At 43.6% G+C, this 24,938-nt stretch overlaps 1 protein-coding gene across 3 annotated transcripts in view; it reads right to left on the bottom strand.

Moving 5' to 3' along the window:
- LOC106586301 (tyrosine-protein phosphatase non-receptor type 4) overlaps nt 1-24,938 on the bottom strand; it is a 95,470-nt gene that overhangs the window by 41,326 nt on the left and 29,206 nt on the right. For 2 of the 3 annotated variants that reach the window (XM_014173445.2, XM_045707341.1), the window contains exons 3-11: nt 12,499-12,618; nt 10,982-11,024; nt 10,801-10,879; nt 9,979-10,023; nt 9,733-9,785; nt 4,327-4,447; nt 3,722-3,809; nt 2,452-2,540; nt 1,223-1,286 (exon numbers count right to left, since the gene is read on the bottom strand). In XM_014173445.2, coding sequence (XP_014028920.2) covers nt 1,223-1,286; nt 2,452-2,540; nt 3,722-3,809; nt 4,327-4,447; nt 9,733-9,785; nt 9,979-10,023; nt 10,801-10,879; nt 10,982-11,024; nt 12,499-12,618 — 702 coding nt within the window. The remainder of the gene's footprint in view (nt 1-1,222; nt 1,287-2,451; nt 2,541-3,721; nt 3,810-4,326; nt 4,448-9,732; nt 9,786-9,978; nt 10,024-10,800; nt 10,880-10,981; nt 11,025-12,498; nt 12,619-24,938) is intronic. The other variant, XM_014173447.2, reaches the window with a different exon arrangement.

Raw genomic sequence — 24,938 nt, 5'->3', positions numbered from 1 at the left:
ACCACCACCTAGAAGTTTAGGTTCAGTGTGTTTTTTTTGGTTTTTTACACAGCGAGTTTGCTGACTGTCCACACTTGCATCTTGAAACAACTTCAAGGAATAGCAGGTTCTCTGAACAACCCCATCATCATGTACATTAGACTAGAGGTCATCTAGCCTCGCAGTGAGGTCAGATAAAGTAGGGCTACTCTCTTGTTCACTGGAGACAACTCACTAGTCCAGGAGAAGAAAAAAAAAATAAAGGGGCAAATTCATTTCCTGGTTTGTTGTTGCTTTTTAAAGTGTGTGCTGTGACCCGTGCTCACATGACCGGCCGTGAACAGCCTTACCCATCTGTCCATGCGTGCATCCCAAATGGCACCCTATTCCCTATATACTGCACTATTTTGGGCAGAGCCCTGGCCAAAAGTAGTGCACTAAATATGGAATTGGGTGCCATTTTGGATGCACCCATGAATTATACAGCCTGAGTGACACCATGGAGGCTGGCTGACGGCCCCAGCGCTTTTAGTACAACTGCTCTGGAAATAGACCTCATCCATTATTGAACCAGGGAAGGGGGGAGTGGATGGGGATCTTTTCCTGGGATTCCATGGTTCCATCGTGGGGCTTAACGGAACAGAGAGGAGTGAGAAGCAGAGGGAGCCAGCAGCTTTCGAATCAGTTTCAGATCACGCTCACCGCCTCCCGCTGCCACAAATCTATTCTTCATAATTAATAAGCATTTAACAAGCTCTTCCTGTCTCGCTGTCCCAGATTCCAGAGACAGTCAGCGGCGGAGCAGACCGGTGATTATGCCAGCATGCCAGTTAGTCAAATAAACAAATATGGACGCTGGGTTTGGGTGAGGGGGCAGTGTGTTGTTAATGTCTAAGCTAAGTTACTTCAGATTGATATGGATGCCTGTGGTATGGTGTGAGGAGGGACTGGATCAGTGGTAGATGGTCATTAAGTCCATTAGCAGTATTAGCTAGTCAAGTCTAACTCATCCAGGTTCCACCCTGATGATGAGCCAGAGAACTGGGTCTGATCTGGTGACACTTATGACAAGGAAACATGGTCTCACATGCTTATAGGAACCTAGGGGCTGCTAGGTTCACTACAAAGTGTGGTCCACTGGGTAAAAGACTCCTCTGACTCCACACACATTGCTGCTAGTAGATCCCATCTCACATTTTACTGTCAAAAGAAGGACAGTGAAAACAACGGCTTGAATACTTACCACTTCTCTCCTGAGCTGAACGAAGAACTGTTTGCACTTGAACGATATTTTCACAATCTTTAACCTGAGAGGGGAGAGAAACCCACAGAAATGTGTCAATGTGTGTCACTGCTGAGGGTCCTCTTCTTTCATGGCTCAAATCAGAGCCACTGCAGAGAGAAGCTGACTTTAAAATGTCTCCCTATCAAGACTAATCCCCTCTCTCCCTCCTCCCATCCTCACTCTTCCCTCTCCCTCCCTTTTCCCACTTCTACATGACTCACAGCTCAACTAAATATATTTTACATTCTTACATACACACACATTCTCTTTCTCTCCAAGGCAGTGAGTCATGCCCCATCTAAGCAAAGCTAATTTGTCAGCCCGTTGTAGACAGAAATAGGAGCGAGGCTAGAATCCACACGACTCACTCTCTCAGATACATCTCTGTTCCGAGTGACTGGACCACTATGCTTTCTGATCTGCTCTCCGAGAGGAATAACGTTACGCATCACCTTTTACTAGTAGGGGCAGGCGAGCCAAACAGAGAGGGAGTGGCCGATAGGAGGAAAGCCTTTTTGCGTGACAGTTGCCGACAGCTGTTGTGAAACGCGCCACTGTTAGCAGCCCTAAATTTAACCGGACTGGAAAGCATCTGAGCCCATATATTTTCAAATGAGCTGTCTGTGCTACATCAAGCAGCTGGCTTTAAAGAATGGGGATGTGTGTGCTGTGAGGAGCTTGTAGGGGGTGGGGGTTGGGAAGTGTGTGTGTCAGTGTGTTGGATTATCACTCGTCACTCGTCTGGTCAGGATTTGGGCTATGCTGTCCCACCCCTGGCACACACTTCCAGAAGCCCCAGCAACAGGGCTGAATTTATAAGAATTAAAGCTTCGGCCTAAACCGCTCGGAGTCCGCTCTCAGAGGAGATCCTAGGAATGATAATCTGCGGTTTACAGATTAATATGTAAAGCACTCGTGAGGTGCTTAGAAGAATCCTATTCAACACTTTTCTGAATGCTTCTGCAACCTGGATGATTGAAGTCGATGATATATAGCTGAAAAAACAAAACATATCCTCTTCCTACTCTCACACACACAGTGAACATTTACATTTCTAACACAATCTACAAAAGTGTATGCTATTTGGGATCACAAAGGGATCCTCTTGTAGCTGCGATCAAATTCATTCTCTGATTCACAAATGGCCTCATCTTGTATCAGAATCAAGTCTTCAGTTTGTCACTCACCAGGGAAAGCAGTTGATTCGTACCCTGTTCTTGTAAACCACGATCCCTGCGGACATCACCCCAATTAAAATCTCAGTGTTGCTTTGATCCTGGAACAGAGAGCGAGAAAGAGGAAGATTGGGATGAAGAAACACAGGAAGGAAGGAAATCAACGAGAAACATTGGTGGCTTAAGAGTCTAAGTACCCTGACAGTGGGCAAAGCCTGGTGGGAGCTTTGGCTGGTGTACAGACACAGACCCTTTCCCCCTAATGCAGGGGTGGGGGGGAGGGACGCCTTTTGGTGGCCCTAAGCTACATTTTGGTTGGGGGGAGCCCCCCACGCGCTAGCGGTCGCTTAGTGGCTAGGGCCGGATATCAGTAGGGGGGAGGATTGTCCTCAGCTTAAAATGGGGCACAATCACTCGTGTCATTCTTTTGTTTTCTTATGTTTGTTGTGTAGTAAATAGTTCAGCTTTTATTTACATTGTTTTTTTTTTATTCGTTTTTTCCTGTAAAGCACATTGTGTTGCATTCCATGTCTGAAATGTGCTGTATACTTAAAACTTGATACCTCCCCACTGTAATAGTCAAAGTGTGGTGATCATTCTAGAGAGAAAAAATGGCTGGATGGACAATGGTGGCTGGGGCCTCTTTTTAGATATGCCTTGGACTCATTGTACCAGGACTGTCTACGTATAACCTGGCCATTGCGTGACCTGCTCTGTCTTATGAACCAAACTATTATCCAGACAAAAACAAGCAAACCTAGACGGTCAAACAGACACACACCAAGACACCCAAACACGCACATAAAAGCATGCAGACAGACACATTATCTGGGGCAAAGAGAAAAGCCTGTCTAATCGGACAATGAGGGAAATCTCTGTACAATTGCCGGATTAGTTTAAGGCCTTTTGACACTGGAGTGCTCTGCCCTGCTAGTCTTTCTTTCTTCACAGAGACACACACACACACAGACAGACGGCTCGTCGCGTCTCAGTGGTTCTGCTGTTCCTCAGCTGTACAGGAATCCAAAGCCTTAATAACTTCATGAGGCCCTGGCGGCACGGGCCAGAGGAACAGGCAGACTGTACATTAGAATGATATACTACTGTACGCGCATGTTTCAACCTTAACTCTGCCTCAACACATTTCTACCTTCTGGGTTAGAAAGCACAGGCTTTTCTAGATCTAAGGCACAGCTGTATGAAACATTGGTGTCAGTGGTGCTATGAAAAGTGCCTTTATACGGTAGCAGTGACACACACAAACACAGGGGAATAGTCTTACCCTTGCATAGTGCAATTCCACTCCGTACAGCTCCAGTGTCCTTGCTGTGTTCAGGTAATTAAACTCTGACTGGGCAGGAGACAGGCCACTGAGGAGGAAGACCGAGAAATGCATGAGAGAGGGAAGGTGCCTCAAACTCCACAGCTAGTAACCCATGCACAGAAAATGGAGCTGTACAGTGAGGCTACGCTTTTTCTCAGAAATTCACACAATAAAACCATGGAAACCTTCTCTGCTATGAAAGCTGGCGCAGACAAGTAAAATGAGTATACAGCTGTGTATGAACATCAAAATCAAACCAAAATTGTATTGGTCGCGTACACAGTTTAGCAGGTGTTATGGTGAGTGCAGCGAAAGGCTTATCTTCCTAGTTCCTATCAATCAATGCTGTAAATGTTAAAGTACACAATAATAAAAACTTAGTACAGCAGTAGACAAGTTCTTTTTGGATGTAGGTAATAGTACTAGAAATGTTCTGAGCAACTAAAACAAATAGTGCAAAGTTGACTAGGAGCTAGAAACAGGGTGACCGTCTCTGTCGGCGCCATCTTTTGTTTCTTGGATCAGAAAGAGAGTATGCATGTCTTGTGAAGATGGGCCCCTACCTGTGCTGTTGGTGGTGTTTGGTGACCTCCTTGTCGAAGCCTTGGGGCGGGTTGGGGATGAAGCAGAACTCTGAGAGGTAACCAGGAGCATGCTCCGAGTCACTGTAGTCCCCCAGCTCAGCTACACAGTGCAGAGAGTGAGTCAAATAAATTAAAATAGTAGACAGTCGAGTCAACTCCCTATTTGAAGCAGAAAACAGCAGGCTTATACTGTATATGAAAGATAAACCATTACCTATCAATGCAGTAACGAATAGAAGACAATAACCTCAATCAAAAGCCTGGTTTTAATGTCTATTAATGAAAGAGACATGTGGTTGAGAAGCCTTTGGTGCTCCAACCACCTCTACAGTAGCTAAGTACCTTAGATCCATTAGCTTGCGGTCGTGTGTGAAAGGGCCTCAATTCATATGAGTGGACCTCTTATTAACCACTGGCTCACGACTATCACTGACAAACACATCAATTCAAAACACAGTTATTGATGTAATCACCAGAAAGAAAAAAAGCACAACGCTCAAACTAAACAGTAAATTGCCTATGGATTTATGCAAAGAAATATCTACACAGCACTAATGCCAGAGGCTTCAGCAGAGTGCATTTCTTGATCGAATTTGATCAGCCTCACCGATTTCGCAAAACTAACCCGAATTAACAGCAGCATTCCATCATGTTTCATACCCTTAACCCGATGGCTACAATAGCATGAAACCCTTCTCATGAGTAGAGACATTGAGCTAATACAGGCCTAAGTAAGTGTCTGGACATGGACACGGGATGGTTGTTTTACATGGCGGTGCAGTTCAAATCCCTCCAGTGACCTATATAGCAGTGAGACTCCCAATGAAAAGCCCTGGAGAGTGAGGCGAGCCTCAGCGGGCCGCTGCAGTGGAGATGGGACAGACAATGAGGAACATACTCCTTAACCCCCTCCTCTCCAATCCATCAGGAGTCATTATTAAGGTCAATCTGATGAAAAGTTGAGAAGATGCACTCCTCAGGCTAACGCCCACTAAAATTGGAGAATGTGGCTCTGTGCCAGCTGTAGACCACTAGGCTAGGCTAACATGTAGATAGCATGTTGGTTACGGAGTTGAGCTGCTGGGCCACTCGGCTATTCTTTCCCATGAGGAGTTGAGCTGAGCTGAAAAGGGTATATTGTGCTACAGTATTCCGGACATGTCTGTTCAAGGCTGAGCAGCAGCAGTACTCAGCAACATAGTATTTTATCTACTTCAGTGGCGTAGCACAGTTTCGTAGGGCCCCCCTCAAGGTCCAAGCAGAGGAAATGTGCAGTTTTATAGATAATCTCATGAGGATGAGAGAAAATGTTGCAGTTTTAGAGCTCAGGGATTCTTGAAAGATTAATAACATTTGAAATATCTATTTTGATAGACTAAAGTATCAGCTATCACACCATGTAAAGGAACAACCTATTTATTTATTTTTATCAAATGCAACTGGATTTTTGTAAACTCCATCAGACCCAATAAAGGGCATTTAGTTCTTACAATTGTCCAAGTGTTTAAAAGGCCTTTATTGTTTAATTCTAACATTCGATTATTCAAATATGTAATACAAAATCTCCAAACTTCTTTTTGTTTTGTTTTAAAGCACTATTAAATTCCCCAGAGCTAATTTCGTTAGCATTTGGCATGTTTTTCTAGATTTAGTACATAAAACATGTATAAAGCCAACATTATCCCTTAGGTCTAATATGCTTAAACAATTTAAGTGCTTGCAATGTTGCAGAACAGTGATTACATTTTGGGAGGGGGGGAATGTTGACAAAAAAAAACATGTATCTTAAGGGGGTTTAGCCATCAGTGACAGGAGTTGACAAGCCGGTGACAGAGCTGACAGATACTCACAACAGTCCAATAAAAACATTTGTAATGAAATGGTGATTTTTTACGCTGGATAAAAGTAGCGACTCCGAGCAAGAAAATGGTATATCATACACTACAGTTGAGGAACAATGGGAAAATAATTCTGCTTTGAAAGTGGATAAACTTGTAACCTCACTTTTGAGAAAATGGCCCTTGAATATTTTTGGTACACCTACTAGAGAGCTCTACCTTTGTCTACACCCATTCAGCATCTTTCACACCCTCTTAAGCTTCAGCCCCACCCATCTCTTTAAGGATTAACATGTGAGGCTATGTACTAAACGACCAAATATTAAGACTAAAGGCTGGCTTAGACTATGGTGTGTTCGTAATTGAATCTGGAGTGCCAGACTGTGCTCTGGGCGTTCGTAAATTCAGAGCATTTCACACTCAGAGCGCTCAGAGCACACACTGGACGCTCTGGCCGAGGAGTAGGGTTGATCCGAGCGTTCTAGCCAAACAGCAGTAGTCAAGCACCCAAACTAACTAGCTAACGTTGGCTAGCTACTTCCAGACACAAATGAGAGAACAGCTCACTGACCATTTTACTCACCCTAGCAGAGCTGGTTAGGCTGTATAAGTTATCCAGAGCGTTGGTGACTGCAACTGTGCTGCTGGCAATGTAATTACGCTTTTTGCCAACGTTTACTGACACCGTCCATATTCAACGGGTGTTGAGCGTTCGTAAATGTAACAGTTATTCTGTGCTCTGGCACACTCAGACGGGAGTGCTCTGAAATCGGAGTAGATAGCCTGAATGAATTTACCAGATACGTCTTTTGACAGTTGTCGCAGTGACACAAAGAAGATGCCGCAGTGCAATTCGAGGCATTATCAAGTGCTTGCCAAATTGTGAATTTTTGGTCCCACCTAAAACCCTCAAACTTTTACAGATTCACAATTGAAAGCATCCTGTTGGGCTGTATCACCGCCTGGTACAGCAACTGCACCGCCCTCAATCGCAGGGCTCTCCAAAGGGCGATGCCGTCTGCCCAACACATCACCAGGGGGAAACTACCTGCCCTCCGGGACATCAACAGCACCCGATGTCACAGGAAGGCCAAAAAGATCATCAAGGACATCACCCACCCCAGCCACGGCCTGTTCACCCCGCTATCATCCAGAAGGAGAGGTCAGTACAGGTGCATCAAAGCTGGGACCGAGAGACTGAAAAACATCTATCTCAAGGCCATCAGACCGTTAAATAGCCATCACTAGCCAGCTTCCACCCAGTTACGCAACACTGCACCTTTAAGTCTTTACTGAAGACTCATCTCTTCAGTAGGTCATATGTGTAGTCTGGCCCAGGAGTGTGAAGGTGAACGGAAAGGCTCTGGAGCAACGAACCGCCCTTGCTGTCTCTTTCTGGCCGGTTCCCCTCTCTCCACTGGGATTCTCTGCCTCTAACCCTATTACAGGGGCTGAGTCACTGGCTTACTGGTGCTCTTCCATGCCGTCCCTAGGAGGGGTGCGTCACTTGAGTGGGTTGAGTCGCTGACGTAGTCTTCCAAGGGGGGGCGCTAAACCGGACAGGGTCTTTGTGGGCTATACTCGGCCTCGTCTCAGGATGGTAAGTTGGTGGTTGAAGATATCCCTCTAGTGGTGTGGGGGCTGTGCTTTGGCAAAGTGGGTGGGGTTATATCCTGCCTGTTTGGTCCTGTCCGGGGTATCATTGGATGGGGCCACAGTGTCTCCTAACCCTTCCTGTCTCAGCCTCCAGTATTATGCTGCAGTAGTTTGTACTCACTCACTCTCACCATGCCTCAGGACTACCTGGCATGATGACTCCTTGCTGTCCCCAGTCCACCTGGCCGTGCTGCTGCTCCAGTATCAACTGTTCTGCCTGCGGCTATGGAACCCTGACTTATTCAGCAGTCGTGCTACCTGTCCCAGACCTGCTGTTTTCATCTCTCTAGAGACAGCAGGAGTGGTAGAGATACTCTCAATGATCGGCTATGAAAAGCCAACTGACATGTACTCCTCAGGTGCTGACTTGTTGCACCCTCGACAACTACTGTGATTATTATTTGACCATGCTGGGGATTTATGAACATCTTGGCCATGTTCTGTTATAATCTCCACCCGGCACAGCCAGAAGAGGACTTGGCCTCCACTCATAGCCTGGTTCCTCTCCAGGTTTCTTCCTAGGTTTTGGCCTTTCTAGGGAGTTTTTCCTAGCCACCGTGCTTCTACACCTGCATTGCTTGCTGTTTGGGGTTTTAGGCTGGGTTTCTGTACAGCACCTTGATATATCAGCTGATGTAAGAAGGGCTATAAAAATAAATTTGATTTGATTTTGAGGCTGCTGCCCTATATACACAGGCTTGGAATCACTGGCCACTTTAATAAATGGAACCCGAATCACTTTAATAATGTTTACATACTGCTTTACTCATCTCATATGTATTCTATTCTACTCTATTTTAGTCAATGCCACTCCGACATTGCTCAATGTAATATTTATATATTTCTTAATTCCATTCTTTTACTTTGAGATGTGTGTCTGTATTGAATTATTAGATACTACTGCACTGTTGGAGATAGGAACACAAGCATTTCTCTAAACACGCAAATGTGTGTATGTGACCAATAGCATTTGATTTGAGACAACAGCCTGCGCAAAAAAACTAAGCAGAGCTCTGCCTTTCAAGCTACTTTTTTCAAATCATTAGATTCTCATCATGCAGCCTTACAATGTATTAAAAATCTAAAACATACAGCACAACGTTTGTAGAACTACTAAAGGTACATAAACTCTAAACAAAGCATATAGGAGTAACCATTTCTTTGTTAACCGCTCAACAAAGAAGCCGCATGTGCACACTCCCTCAAATAATTGAGCAAATATTTATATTTTATTCAGCTTTGTGGAATTGCATTCTTCATACTATAAAATAATATAAAATAATGCCACGGAATTATAAGCAAATCTAGTCTGCTAAATGAACTTGTGTAGCCCACAGCCATTTGTGGTATGCTATTCTTTTCTTCAGAATGTTTTTCATATCATGTTTCTTTAGACCCGTGTAAAATAAATATTGGATTTATTGTGAAGGTGTAGGCTATGTTACATGGATTTATTAGACTTCTTGGCTCGTAGGCTGTGTGGGGAAGCCAGGAGATGCTAAATGTATTTAGGTTAATTAACGGTCAATTACCGTGAGATCGACAGTTATTTTCTTGACAATCACCGGCTGACGAAATTTCATGACCGCCACAGCCCTAGGCGAGATAATTAAATACATTTGACGCCGTAAAACGTTATGCAAGTTGGCACACAACAAGTGACTATCGGAAAGTCCTGCTGAGTACACTGACTCTCAGCTAAAAGCTTTCAACACACATCTTCCTAGTCCTCTCACACTAAAAGCATTTGAGTTACTTAGTGGCCAAACACTGTGCAGCCTCATATAACACAACAGAGATCAAATGGGTAAACTACCTACCAGTAGCTACATATCCCTATTTATGTTTATCGTGTGCATCTCTGGAAGCACGCCTGGGGATTGGAACTTACATTGAACAGAGTAGGACGCCAGGAGCGCGGCAGTGTTGTGTGGGCAGGGCAGTCTGTGGGCCACAAATCAAACACACAAGTCATGACATTGATTCATTTGGATCAATAGGAAAAACAAAGCTTTTATAAATGGCAGCTACTATTAGAGTAGTGTGTCAAAGTGCTGGGCAGGTAGAATCTGTAAGGTCACTAGAGCAGTGTGCGAGCGTGCTGCTGAACCAGTGTAAATAAGGACAGCCAACTCACCTTCCTGTCAGGATGTCCTGTTTGAGCTGGAGGAAATACTGGTACCTAGTGGAATAAGGAGAGCAGTTACACCAACAACATGATAAAGATGTCTCTATGATTATGGGCCATAGAACACATTTGGACAATCCACAATCCAATTACAGTAGAATAGTGCGACTGGACAGGACCCACTCACATGGAGCTTCTCTGATGCTTATTGCTTAGGCTACATTTCTATGACTTAACTTGTAGACTGTGTTGTGAGTAACTAATACTGAATTCATCTCATCATAGTGTGAGTGCTCAACAGCATTGTTGTGTGATGTCTGGAATCAATAGTGCACATCCAGAACAGATCCATGCCTCTCTGTATCTTAGATATACAAAGTGGTACACTCACTTGATAAGGCTGGTTGAGCAAGGAAATGCTTGAGAGCATAAATTGATTAAACAACACTGGAGTATCCAGACTGTAACTCTGTTTCTATTGACCATGAATGGAATCCCCAGCAATAGAGGCAAGGAGCCTCCATGGCATGCTACTCTGTTTATGACTAGCTGTGTTCAAGGCTTCCAGCAGTGCAATGTGTCATTTTTTTGGCTAATCTATGTACCATGTTGATTCTAGTCTTTAACTGGTAGCGAGCTCTAAAACCGTGCTGGACCTATTCCTAACAAGTTTAATCTATTCATCCCCATTAGTACGATTAGCGGTTTAGGGCTTTGGTTAGTGTAATACTGGCCTGTAGTTTAACAGTTACCCTATGCAATTAGTCTCCATATATGGGCATGACATGGCAGGTTGTCCTTATCTAGTGTACTCTTTATTAGTATCCTTACCTAGTATACTCTTCCTGAAGTTTATTTGGGTCTGTCACAAAGAACTTCACTCTGAAGCTCAGATTATAAGGCGATCCCCCTGTAAATGTACAATGAGACAGATTATTGTATTTCCACTTTAAAACAACCACTTCCCTGTTAATCCATAAATTTCTGAGCAGTAGATTGAATGTTCACCTACTTTTTAACTGCTTCCTTATGGGTTTGTTTGGATCCAGCCACCTCTGTAAAATATAGATGAGGAGAAACTCAGACAAGTTCCTCAGCAACCCTGCTCACTCTCAATTATTCACTAGTCGGCCCCCTCCACCTCTCACTTTACCTCATCCCACCTCTGTTTTCCATAAGGTAAATGCAAGCAGGGTCGTGTTGATCTGTAGCTAGATACTAGCTATGTACAAATTGACCACACAGTAGTGACAGTACACAGCACTTATGGAGGGGTGATGAGGACTGTGTCAACAACACGTGTTGATCTTAACACTGCATCAGTGTGGGTCATTGAGCAGCAAGCTGTGGTGTAGTGGCATGCAATGTGTCCTGTTAACATACAGGCTTCCACCACGATTTAGGCTAACAGATGGATTGTAGATTGAATTATATTGCCTTCAGAAATTATTCAGACCCCTTTTGTTACATTAGTCTTATTCAAAAAAAATTAAATAAAGAAAATCCTCAATCTACATAGAATTCCCCATAATGACAAAGTGACCTGGTTTTTATGAGACTCGAAATTGAGCTCAGGTGCATCCTGTTTCCATAGAAACATCAAGGATGATCAACAACTTGATTGGAGTCCACCTGTGGTAAATTCAATTGATTGGACATGATTTGGAAAGGCACACACACCTGTCTATATAAGGTCCCACCATTGAAAGTGCTTGTCTGAGCAAAAACCAAGCCATGAGGTCGAAGAAATTGTCCATATGTAAGCAAAGTACAGAGAGGTCCTTGATGAAAACCTGCTCCATAGCGCTCAAGACCTCAGACTGGGGCAAAGATTCAACTTCCAACTGGACAACAACCCTAAGCACACTGCCAGAACAACGCAGGAGTGGCTTCGGGACAAGTCTCTGAATGTTCTTGAGTGGCCCACCAAGAGCCCGAACCCGATCGAATATCTCTGGAGAGACCCGAAAATAGCTGTGTAGCAACGCTCCCCATACAACCTGACAGGGCTTGAGAGGATCTGCAAAGAAGAAATGGGAGAAACTCTCCAAATATAAGTGTGCCGAGCTTGTAGCATCATACCCAAGAAGACTCTAGGCTGTAATCGCTGCCAGAGGTGCTTCAACAAAATACTGAGCAAAGGGTCCTAATACTTATGGAAATATAATATATATTTTTATAAATTAGCAAACATTTCTAAAAAACTGTTTTTGCTTTGTCATTATGGGGTATTGTGTGTTGATTGATGAGGGGGAAAAAAAAATTATTTAGAATAAGGCTATAACTTAAAATGTGGAAAATTCAAGGGGGTCTGAATACTTTCCAAAGGCACTGTATGTAGAAGAATTGGTTCGAAACATAATTGACTCACTCCAACCCTCCCCATCTTAGCTGTCCATGTCCATTTCTCACAGCAACACAATAGTCTACAGACATTTACCCATGACTGTTACACTAGTAGACTTGCTGGAGACCATAAGTAATGAGAGTGATTGATGAAACAACTTCAGTCAACACTAAGAGTCTGACCTTGGCACCTACCGGGCTATCTGAGGAGTCGTCGGCCAGATGCAGGCCGAAGTAGTCCCTTTCTGTCAGCTCCAGGTGTTTAAACACTACATCCAGTAAGACATGACCCTGGTCGTGCTTCTGTAGAGGGGGAGAGAGGCGGGGAAGGAGGAGAGAGATAATTACTCACGGGAAACATCTGATTGTGTGTGTGTGTGTGCGCGCGAGCGTACACACACTACCGGTCAAAAGTACACACACTAACCTCTTTCAAAGGTTTTTCTTAATTTTTACTATTTTCTACATTGTACAATAATGAAGACATTAAAACTATGAGCACACATGGAATCATGTAGTAAGCAAAAAAGTGTAAAACAAATCAAAATATATTTAATATTTGGAATTCTTCAAATTGCCACCCTTTGCCTTGAGGACAGCTTTGCACACTTTTGGCATTCTCTCAACCAGCTTCACCTGGAATGCTTTTCCAACAGTCTTGAAGGAGTTCCCAAATATGCTGAGCACTTGTTGGATGCTTTTTCTTCACTCTGCGGTCCGACTCATCCCAAACCATCATAATTTGGTTGAGGTCAGGTGATTGTGGAGGCCAGGTCATCTGATGCACTCAATCCCTCTCCTTCTTAGTAAAATAGCCCTTACACATCCCGGAGGTGTGTTGGGTCATTGTCTTGTTGAAAAACAAAATGAGTCCCACTAAGTCCAAACCAGATGGGATGGCGTATCGCTGCAGAATGCTGTGGTAGCCATGCTGGTTAAGTGTGCCTTGAATTCTAAATAAATCACGACAGTGTCACCAGCAAAACACCCCCCACACCATAACACCTCCTCTTCCATGCTTTACGGTGGGAAATACACATGCAGAGATCAAACGTTCACCCATATCGCGTCTCTCAAAGACACAGTGGTTGGAACCAAAAATCTCCAATTTGGACTCCAGACCAAAGCAAAGATTTCCACTAGTCTAATGTCCATTGCTCGTGTTTCTTGGCCCAAGGAAGTCTCTTATTATTGGTGTCCTTCAGTAGTGGTTTCTTTGCAGCAATTCAACCATGAAGGCCTGATTCACACAGTCTCCTCTGAACAGTTGATGTTGAGATGCATCTGTTACTTGAACTCTGAAGCATTTATTTGGGCTGCAATTTCTGAGGCTGGTAACTCTACTGAACGTATCCCCTGCAGCAGAGGTAACTCGGTCTTCCATTCCTGTGGCGGTCCTCATGAGAGCCAGTTTCATCATAGCACTTGGTTTTTGCAACTGCACTTGAAGAAACTTTCAAAGTTAATGAAATTTTCCGCATTGACTAACCTTCATGTCGTAAAGTAATGGACTGTCGTTTCTCTTCGCTTATTTGAGCTGTTCTTGCCATAATATGGACTTGGTCTTTTAGCAAATAGGGCTATCTTCTGTATACCAACCCTACCTTGTCGTCACAATACAACTGATTGGTTCAAACGCATTAAGGAAAGAAATTCCACCAATTAACTTTTATCAAGGCACACCTGTTAATTGAAATGTATTCCAGGTGACTAGCTCATGAAGCTTGTTGAGAGAATGCCAAGAGTGTGCAAAGCTGTCATCAAGGCAAAGGGTGGCTATTTAAAGAACCTCAAATATAAAATATATTTTGATTTGTTTAACACTTTTTTGGTTACTACATGATTCCATATGTGTTATTTCATATTTGTGATGTCTTCACTACTATTCTACAACGTAGAAAATAGCACAAATAAAGAAAAACCCTTGAATGAGTAGGTTTTACAAAACTTTTGACCGGTAGTGTATGTCAAATCAAAATTTATTGGTCACATGTGCCAAATACAACAGGTGTAGACATTACCGTGAAATTCTTAGTTACAAGCTCTTAACCAACAACGCAGTTCAAGTAAAAAAAAATATTTACCAAATAAATTAAAAGTAAAAAAATAAAAAGTAACAAAATAACAAGGCTATATACAGGGGGTACGGGTTAGTCGGGGTAATTAGTACATGTAGGTGGTAGGGGAAAAGTGACTATGCATAGATTTGGGGGGTCAGACTGTGTTCGCATCTCCAAGTTAAATCCACATGCCACAAGTCTCCATGACAACCAGGCCGGAGTGGTTGCACTCTGTCTCCCTTGGCTCAGTCCCATTAGGGACAGTGACAACCACTTGTCTCCCTTCTGCCCTCTCCTCCCCTTCTCTCCCCCTGCTTCGCCTGAGACTCACATCACAGCAGTGCTGTGCCAGTGAGTGGATGGTGATGGTGTTGACACAGAGCTGCAGTCTCAGCTGAGAGACTGCAGAGTCTCAGTTGGGTCCATGTCACAGCCCCAGTCCCCAGTTCCAGGCAGCAGACTGGCAGCTCTGGGCTGTTGACTGTCAATTATGCGCTCAACCCCTAGCGAGAGGATACCAGAGGGTGACACCTCTTTCTCTCCCTCTGGCTGGCACTGACCCTGCTGTGTTAGCCAGTGTGGGATTAGTAGGTTCCTGTGAGCTGGGGGTGAGTTCAGCTTTCTAAATCACCAGGTCAATATAATCAAGTGATCTGAAGGAGAGGGAGACAAAGAATGCAGAGTGATGGTAAATTTTCATAGTCCCCTTTAATATTTAATTTATCCAACCTGGAACGCTTTCGGTGTATCACAACAGAAAGCCAAAATTCCCGTCCATGCAAACCTGCTGATAATATTTTCAACCAGCAAGTAACAGGAAAGAACACTGATCACTTTTACAGTGTTCGTTTTATCAGCTGTTGCACAATATGATATAAAATAATTTTGACTGCACTGGGCCTTCAAGTAAGTGACGATAAATCATGGTCTAAATACCTTCTCTAAAGAGTACTGGTATGTGAACCCGTCAACCCTTACTCAGCATCTCTACTCCGCTCATGTTCTAATCTAGACTGAAAACAAGCCAAACAAGGAGCTCTTCAAATTCCCAAGAAAGATGCCGTTGCTTCGAGCGCTTAAATGAGAGTGAATACGAAGATGATTCATAATAAAGAGGGTGTAGTGGGAGAAGGAAAAGAGGAGAGGAGCAGCAGCGGCGGCGAGGAACGCCACCTGACAGTGTAGGATTCCCCCGGGGCCTGTGCCCTGGTACCCTAGCCAGTGGGCCAATCAGATGTCTCTGTTGAGAACAAAACACTGGTTTAGTTATGCATGGGAACCTGAGCCAGACGTCGCATGGAGGGCAAACAGAGTCACACACCATCTCCACGTCACCCTGGGGGATGTGACTGTGTCTCTGACATATATCTTGGGTACTGTAGCAGCATGGAACTCAACATTCACACAGCTGACTCAATGCTCGGGGTGTAGTATGGAGACCAATTAACTGTGTGGTTGTTGTGCTTTACAACCAATAGGCTAGGCACTACGGAAATGGTCTCTTACAGGCCTACAGAAAACCAAAATGTTCAGCTGTAGGCTAGTTGCGCTAAGATAAAACGTTGGTAAAATAATCTGTCGTTGTCGGTTATTCTTTAAAAAAGTAATTTTCAGCCAGATCACATTCTTAGAGTGAAGCTTATCATCTGACATTTCCTAATCTATTCCAATGCTTTACTTCTGTGTTATTTGCTGCTCCTTGACTTTCTGAAGTGGTTGTTCTGACTGGATGTGGGCCCTTTCTTTTGTGTTACTCTAGCAAGCTCTCTAGGCTGCCGTCTCCTCCTCGCTGGCTTTCTAAAAGCCTCAGCACACACACGTTGATAGGACAGTACTCTGAAGCATGGGGAAGGAGGTTAATTTACACGACTCTTATCTTCTCATTGCATGCTAGTTAACTTGCTGACGTTTCTTGTCTCAATGTTGTTATCTTAAGACTGGGTGGACACTGAGGTAATTAGAATGAATGGGAAAGTTAGATTAACACATGTCTTGAAAGATACTTCAGTTATCTGGGAGGCAACTTGAGAGAACTTGACTAGAGGGCTAGCCAATCTGTGGAGGAGAATGGCAATGGGCCTATTCTGAGATCCCCACTGAAGACTGGGTGGGGGGGGGGGTGATGAACGACTCGGCAGGCAGGGCCAAACAACCAGTCTTGTGCTGATCTTCGTCAATCTTCACACTTCTATCTGTGAGCCAGCGCCTGAGATGGTGAGGACTGGACTAGCGAGGGAGGAGAGGGGGAATGTTAGGGTCAATGCAGGCCGGGGGTCTAAATGAAAGATCTCTAAAGTAGATGTGGTGTCAATGCACAGAAGTCTGTGTGTATGAGAAAACAAGTATGAACATAAACACACAATATATTATTCACATTTAAACATACTGAACATGGTTGCAATCATAAGAGATAAAGCTAGACAGATCTCTAGTAAAGTCGGATGAACTCTTGGACAATGTTCTCAAAGTTGACTCAATTTTGAATAATAGAACAGCTATTTTCCATGTTAAAATGTTATAGGATGGATTTACTCAAATAGTTTTTAATGGTTGACCACTCTGGTAGGCCTACATTATGATCAAATAGCCACAGTTGCCTACTTGGCCACTTAAAACTAACTTAAAGCAGGTACAGCCTCACATGCTGACAAAACCAGGCACGTGAATGCGTCCGCATGCTGATTTTGTCCATCCACACCGGACGCGATTAGGACACGCTGGTTGAAATATCAAAAAACATTACATTTGGGGACAGGTCGAAATACAAAAACTTTCAAGGACATTTAGCTAGCTTGCTGTTTGTTGCTAGCTAATTTGTCCTGGGATATAAACATGGAGTTGTTATTTTAACTGAAATGCACAACGCCTTTATTATAGATCTTTGTAGGTCCCGTGTGGCTCAGTTGGTAGAGCATGTTGTTTGCAACGCCAGGGTTGTGGGTTCGATTCCCACGGGGGACCAGTACGAGAAAAAAAAAATGTATGCATTCACTACTGTAAGTCGCTCTGGATAAGAGTGTCTGCTAAATGACTAAAATGTAAATGTTGTAGACTTTTGACCCATTTTGAGTCACACAAATTCGTGTTTTGCTCTGACAATTAATACACAGATAAAAGGGGAAACCTAGTTAGTTTCTACTAATCTCTCCTCCTTCCGTCTTTTTCCATGGACTTTATATGACGGTTGGCAACCAACTTTAAGGTGCATTATCATCACCAACTGGACTGGAGTGTGGACCTCAGTTCAGCTTTCAATCACCCACGTGAGTAAATGCTCCTAAAAAACTAAATGAGGAGATGTAAAAGGTGGGACTAGCAGCACGTCAAGCGCCAAAATAGAACCAATGTCTATTTTAACGCCTGGCTATACATGATGCGCATAAGAACTTTTGATTAAATTATTAAATGGATAAAATTAACATGCATATGTACATTTATTTTGCAATGCTCGAGCACGCAATGCAGGCGTTGTGGTCAGCATGTCAGTGTTCACAGTAAACCCGCAACGGAAGTTGCACATCATTCACAACGTTCAAGTTTACGCTCAGCAGACCTGACATTTTCTCAGTGCTGAAAAAAGAAATAGCAACTTCCTTCCACGAGCAATGTTCCCTAACTAGCGTTAGCGCAATGACAAAGTCCTGTAGACTCGCAAAACTACCTCCAACTTCCTTCATGCATGATGCAGACAAATTAAAAATAATTTTTTTTGAAAAAAACCCAAACTATCCAATTAAAATACGAGTTTGACCAATTCCAGTCCCTTTGCTTAGGGAGTCCAGGACCCTGGGAAAATAAATATATAGGACAAAACACACATCCCGACAAGAGACACTACAACACTACATAAAGAGAGACCTAAGACAACACAGCCTAGAAGCAACACAACATTGTAGCAACACAAAACATGCTACAAACGTTACTGGGCACAGACAACAGCACAAAGGGCAAGAAGGTAGAGACAACAATACATCACGCAAAGCAGCCACAACTGTCAGTAAGAGTGTCTATGAATGAGTCTTTGAATGAAGAGATTGAGATAAAACTGTCCAGTTTGAGTGTTTGTTGCAGCACGTTCCAGTTGCTAGCTGCAGCGAACTGAAAAGATGAGCGACCCAGGGATGTGTGTGCTTTCGGGACCTTTAACAGAATGTGACCGGCAGAATGGGTGTTGAATGTGGAGGATGACGGCTGCAGTAGATACAATTGAAGTCGGAAATTAACATACACATTTAAACTCAGTTTCACAATTGCTGACATTTAATCCTAGTTAAAATTCCCTGTCTTAGGTCAGAAAGGATCACCACTCTATTTTAAGAATGTGAAATGTCAGAATAATAGAAGAGAGAATGATTTATTTCAGCTTTTTTTTTTCATCACATTCCCAGTGGGTCAGAAGATAACATGCACTCAATTAGTATTTGGTAGCATTGCCTTTAAATTGTTTAACTTGCTCAAACTTTTCAGGTAGCCTTCCACAAGCTTCCCACATGAGGTTGGGTGAATTTTGGCCCATTCCTCCTGACAGAGCTGGTGTAACTGAGTCAGGTTTGTAGGTCTCCTTGCTCGCACATGCTTTTTCAGTTCTGCCAACAACAAAAAATTATATGGGATTGAGGGCTTTGTGATGGCCACTCCAATACCTTGACTTGGTTGTCCTTAAGCCATTTGCCACAACTTTGGAAGTATGCTTGGGGTCATTGTCCATTTGGAAGACCCATTTGCGACCAAGCTTTAACTTCCTGACTGATGTCTTGTGATGTTGCTTCAATATATCCACATAATTTTTCTCCCTCATGAGCCATCTATTTTGTGAAGTGCACCAGTCTCTCCTGCAACAAAGCACCCCCACAACATGATGCTGCCACCCCGTGCTTCACGGTTGGGATGGGGTTCTTCGGCTTGCAAGCCTCCCCCTCTTTCCTCCAAACAGTTCTATTTTTGTTTCATCAGACCAGAGGACATTTCGCCAAAAAGTACAATCTTTATCCCATGTGCAGTTGCAAACCGTAGTCTGGCTTTTTTATGGCGGTTTTGGAGCAGTGGCTTCTTCCTTGCTGAGCAGCCTTTCAGGTTATGTTGATATAGGACTCATTTTACTGTGGATATACAGTGAGCACCATAATTCATTGGACAGTGACAATTTGTTTTTGATATTTTGGTTCTGTACTCTAGCACTGAGTTTGAAAGAATATAATGACAATGAGGGTGAAGTGCAGACTGTCAGCTTTAATTTGAGGGTATTTTCATACATAACGGATGAACCGTTTAGAAATGACAGCACCTTTTGTACATGGTCCCCCCATTTTAAGGTACTACAAGTATTTGTTGAATTGGCTTCACAGATGTGTCGTTAGGCAGGTGTATTCATTTGTGTCGTTAGTGAATGCAGGAGAGCTGTTGATGAATAGTATTGATTCTAGACTTTGCTGTTGGGGTGTGACAACATGAAGACAACAGTGTCGATGCAAATGAAGCTGGCCATTATAAGGCTCAGAAATTAAAATCAATCAATCAGGAACATTGCAAAAACCCTGGGCATGCCCAAGTCAACAGTTTGAGTCATCGTTAACAGGAAGAAAAAAAAACGGTAAACTCAATTATGTCAAAAGACCCAAAAGACCACTGTAGTGGATGACCGGAGAATACTCTATGGTGAAGAAATCCCCCGACAACAGCCCAACAGATTAAAAACACTCTCCTGGATGCCGGTGTAGATGTGTCAGTCAACCATAGGTAGAAGACTACACCAGCAGGACTACAGAGGGTACACTACAAGATGCAAACACTGATAAGCCTGATCAGAAAGGCGAGATTACAATTCACTAAAAAGCACCTAAAAAGAGCCCCAAGAGTTCTGGAAAAGTATCATGGACAGATGAGACAAAGATTAACATGTACCAGAATGATGGAAAGAGGAAAGTGTGGAGAAAAAAAAGACATGCCCATGATCCAAAGCATACCACCTCATCCGTGAAACATGGTGGAGGGGGTGTTATGGCTTGGGCCTGTATGGCTGACAGTGGAACAGGCTTACTTGTCTTCATCGATGATGTGACTGCAGACAGAAGTAGAACAATGAATTCTGAAGTCTTCAGAAATATTTTATCTGCTCAGATAAAACCAAATGCCTCCAAACTCATTGTCTTGCTGCATAATGAAGTGCCGTCCAATGACCCTAAACATACCGCTAGAGCAACGAAGGCGTTTTTAATGGCCAAAAAGTGGAAAATCTCTCACTGGCCGAGTCAATCACCGGATTTGAATCCAATTGAACATGCATTTTACATGCTGAAGAGGAGACTGAAGGCACTAAGTCCCCGAAACAAGTAGGAACTGAAGATGGCTGCAGTACAGGCCTGGGAGAGCATCACCAGGGAAGATACCCAGCATTTGGTGATGTCGATGCATCGCAGATTTCAAGCAGTCATTGCATGCAAAGAATATGCGACCAAATACACTGCTCAAAAAAATAAAGGGAACACTTAAACAACACAATGTAACTCCAAGTCTATCACACTTCTGTGAAATCAAACTGTCCTCTTAGGAAGCAACACTGATTGACAAATGTCACATGCTGTTGTGCAAATGGAATAGACAACAGGTGGAAATTATAGGCAATTAGCAAGACACCCCCAATAAAGCAGTGGTTCGGCAGGTGGGGACCACAGACCACTTCTCCGTTCCTATGCTTCCTGGCTGATGTTTTGGTCACTTTTGAATGCTGGCGGTGCTTTCACTCTAGTGGTAGCATGAGACGGAGTCTACAACCCACACAAGTGGCTCAGGTAGTGCAGCTCATCCAGGATGGCACATCAATGCGAGCTGTGGCAAGAAGTTTTGCTGTGTCTGTCAGCGTAGTGTCCAGAGCATGGAAGCGCTACCAGGAGACAGGCCAGTACACTAGGAGACGTGGAGGAGGCCGTAGGAGGGCAACAACCCAGCAGCAGGACCGCTAACTCCGCCTTTGTGCAAGGAGGAGCAGGAGAAGCACTGCCAGAGACCTGAAAAATGACCTCCAGCAGGCCACAAATGTGCATGTGTCTGCTCAAACGGTCAGAAACAGACTCCATGAGGGCCCGACGTCCACAGGTGGGGGTTGTGCTTACAGCCCAACACCGTGCAGGACGTTTGGCATTTCCCAGAGAACACCAAGATTGGCAAATTCTCCACTGGCGCCCTGTGCTCTTCACAGATGAAAGCAGGTTCACACTGAGCACGTGACAGACGTGACAGAGTCTGGAGACGCCGTGGAGAACGTTCTGCTGCCTGCAACATCCTCCAGCATGACCGGTTTGGCGGTGGGTCAGTCATGGTGTGGGGTGGCATTTCTTTGGGGGGGGGCCGCACAGCCCTCCATGTGCTCGCCAGAGGTAGCCTGACTGCCATTAGGTACCGAGATGAGATCCTCAGACCCCTTGTGAGACCATATGCTGGTGCGGTTGGCCCTGGGTTCCACCTAATGCAAGACAATGCAAGACCTCATGTGGCTGGAGTGTGTCAGCAGTTCATGCAAGAGGAAGGCATTGATGCTATGGACTGGCCAGCCCGTTCCCCAGACCTGAATCCAATTGAGCACATCTGGGACATCATGTCTCGCTCCATCCACCAACGCCACGTTGCACCACAGACTGTCCAGGAGTTGGCGGATGCTTTAGTCCAGGTCTGGGAGGAGATCCCTCAGGAGACCATCCGCCACCTCATCAGGAGCATGCCCAGGCGTTGTAGGGAGGTCATACAGGCACGTGGAGGCCACACACACTACTGAGCCTCATTTTGACTTGTTTTAAGGACATTACATCAAAGTTGGATCAGCCTGTAGTGTGGTTTTCCACTTTAATTTTGAGTGTGACTCCAAATCCAGACCTCCATGGGTTGATAAATTGGATTTCCATTGATTATTTTTGTGTGATTTTGTTGTCAGCACATTCAACTATGTAAAGAAAAAAGTATTTAATAAGATTATTTCTTTCATTCAGATCTAGGATGTGTTGTTTAAGTGTTCCCTTTATTTTTTTGAGCAGTATATTAACAATGATTATTTTATTCTACATTATGTTAAACTGTCCAATGTTTTTTGATGCCCGAAAATGGGGGGGGGACTATGTACAAAAGCTTCCATAATTTCTAAACTGTTCATCTGATATGTATGAAAATACCCTCAAATTAAAGCTGACACACTGCACTTCACCCTCACTGTATCCTTTCAAACTCAAAGTGCTAGAGTACAGAACCAAAACAACAAAAAATGGTCAATGTACAATGAATTATGGTGCTTCACAAGGTCCTTTGCTGTTCTGGGATTGATTTGCACTTTTCACAACAAAGTACATTCATCTCTAGGAGACAGAAAGCGTCTCCTTCCTGAGCGGAATGATGGCTGCGTGGTCCCATGGTGTTTATTCTTGCGTACTATTGTTTGTACAGATTAACGTGGTACCTTCAGGCGTTTCGAAATTGCTCCCAAGGATGAACCAGACTTGTGGAGGTCTACAATTTGTTTTTCCTGAGGTCTTGGCTGATTTCTTTTGATTTTCCAATGATGTCAAGCAAAGAGGCAGTGCGTTTGAAGGTAGGCCTTGAAATACATCAACATCTACACCTCCAATTGACTCAAATTATGTCAATTAGCCTATCAGAAGCTTCTAAAGCCATGACATCATTTAAAGGCACGGTCAACTTAGTGTATGTAAACTACTGATGCACTGGAATTGTGATACAGTGAATTATAAGTGAAATAATATGTCTGTAAACAATTGTTGGAGAAATTCCTTGTGCCATGCACAAAGTAGATGTCCTAACCGACTTGCCAAAACTATAGTTTGTTAACAAGAAATTTGTGGAGTGGTTGAAAAAAAAATGTTTTAATGACTCCAAACTAAGTGCATGTAAACTTCCGACTTCAACTGTATCGCAGGGGGGAGTGAGGCCTAAGAGGGTTTTATAAACAAGCATCAACCAGTGGGTCTTGCAACAGGTATACAGAGATGAGCAGTTTACAGAGGAGCATAGAGCACAGTGATGTGTCCTGTAAGGAGCATTGTTGGCAAATCTGAGTCACCCTTAATGGCTTATTATCCTATTGGACACATCTTGATTGTTATTATTAATTATTTAAAATTATTCACTCAAATTCAAATTTTGGGGTTTTATATTACAAAGCATGCCATTGCCCCTTTAAGAGCTCCGTTGAACAGCTGCGCCTAAACCACGCTTGAAACTTCAGTTTTAAAAAACTGCAGTTACTAAGCCACGCGGGCAATTGTAGACGTAGAGAAATTAACGGGGAAGCAACGGAAAGCTTTAATATTGCTGATAGATTGGGGGTTCTGTCCATTTTATTCTTTACACCATTTCTAATCCACATACTTGTTTATTTTTTTAACCTCTTTTTTTAACAAAGGCCAAAACTGCTTTCAAAAGTGTTTTTCCCACGATTGCATTAAGAATTGTTGTGCATTGACTGCTTGTGAGAATACGTTTCCCTCCCTATGGCTCTCGCAACTCGAATGGGCCTCAAGATGAATATTTCTCTCACATTGAACACAAGCAGACTAGGTAAATAGGTCAACTATTCTACTATGGAGTAGTCTGATTTTGTTTTAATAACATTACATGGCAAAAACAGTAGCACTGGAAAGTTTCATTCAAAGCCTATACTTGATCACTCAGGATGTCTTTGCCAGCAGCTACAGTAGGCTACACACAACTGTTTGAGTTGTGCACATTATCGACTATTTAAATCCCTTCATCTCAACATCACTGTCAGTTCAGTGCACACAGCGTAACAGAGAAAAGACTATTTGCGAAAACAATTATTTGGGAATTTATTTCATAGAACAGACAATTCTGTATCAGTCTCATCTCCAAAGCAGAATTTTTAAACGAACTCTCCAGAATCCATAGGACGGAAATCCGTCGCAGTGACAGAACTTTAACCCTGGACACAGACAGACAGGGAGAGAAGGGGGCAGGCAGGGAGAGTAGTCTGAGTGGTCCCCTGGGAGGGGATTTCTAAAGTGGGAGGCCAGGGGCTGAGGATAGGGCTACACACAGTCGAGGATCACACTCACACCCGATACACAACAACCATGTTCACACAACAACCATGCTCGCACACCCTTTCAAGCTTGTCCAGAAAACACCTCACTTTGTAGGCATGCATGAGCATATAGTTAACCACATACCCTACCACTCCCCACCTTACACCCACCCTGACAACCAGGAAAGAGAATATTTACATTGACCTGTCTGACACCTACAATCACTCAGGCCCTTCCTTACTATCCCATTCATCCCCCTCTCTCCTCCTCCCTTCTCTCGCTCTCCATCTTGGATTATTAATTTCCACTCGCATTCAAAAGATCTGTTCAGTCCGGCTATGTAAGTCACAACAAGGCTTGGTTAAATCTGATCAACCCAAGTCGTTACGCCAGGGACGGCTGGGTTTCCAGGAACCGCATAGTACAAATCGCTGTGAAACAGAGAGGAAATCAGGAAAGTTGAGTTTGATTCATTAAGCTGCTGAGCCAAGACCAGGCATGAGCTCCTGTTAAAGCTGGG

Source organism: Salmo salar, chromosome ssa25 (genome assembly GCF_905237065.1).
Source record: "Salmo salar chromosome ssa25, Ssal_v3.1, whole genome shotgun sequence".
NCBI lineage: Eukaryota > Metazoa > Chordata > Actinopteri > Salmoniformes > Salmonidae > Salmo > Salmo salar.
This window is presented reverse-complemented; position numbering and strand designations above follow the sequence as displayed.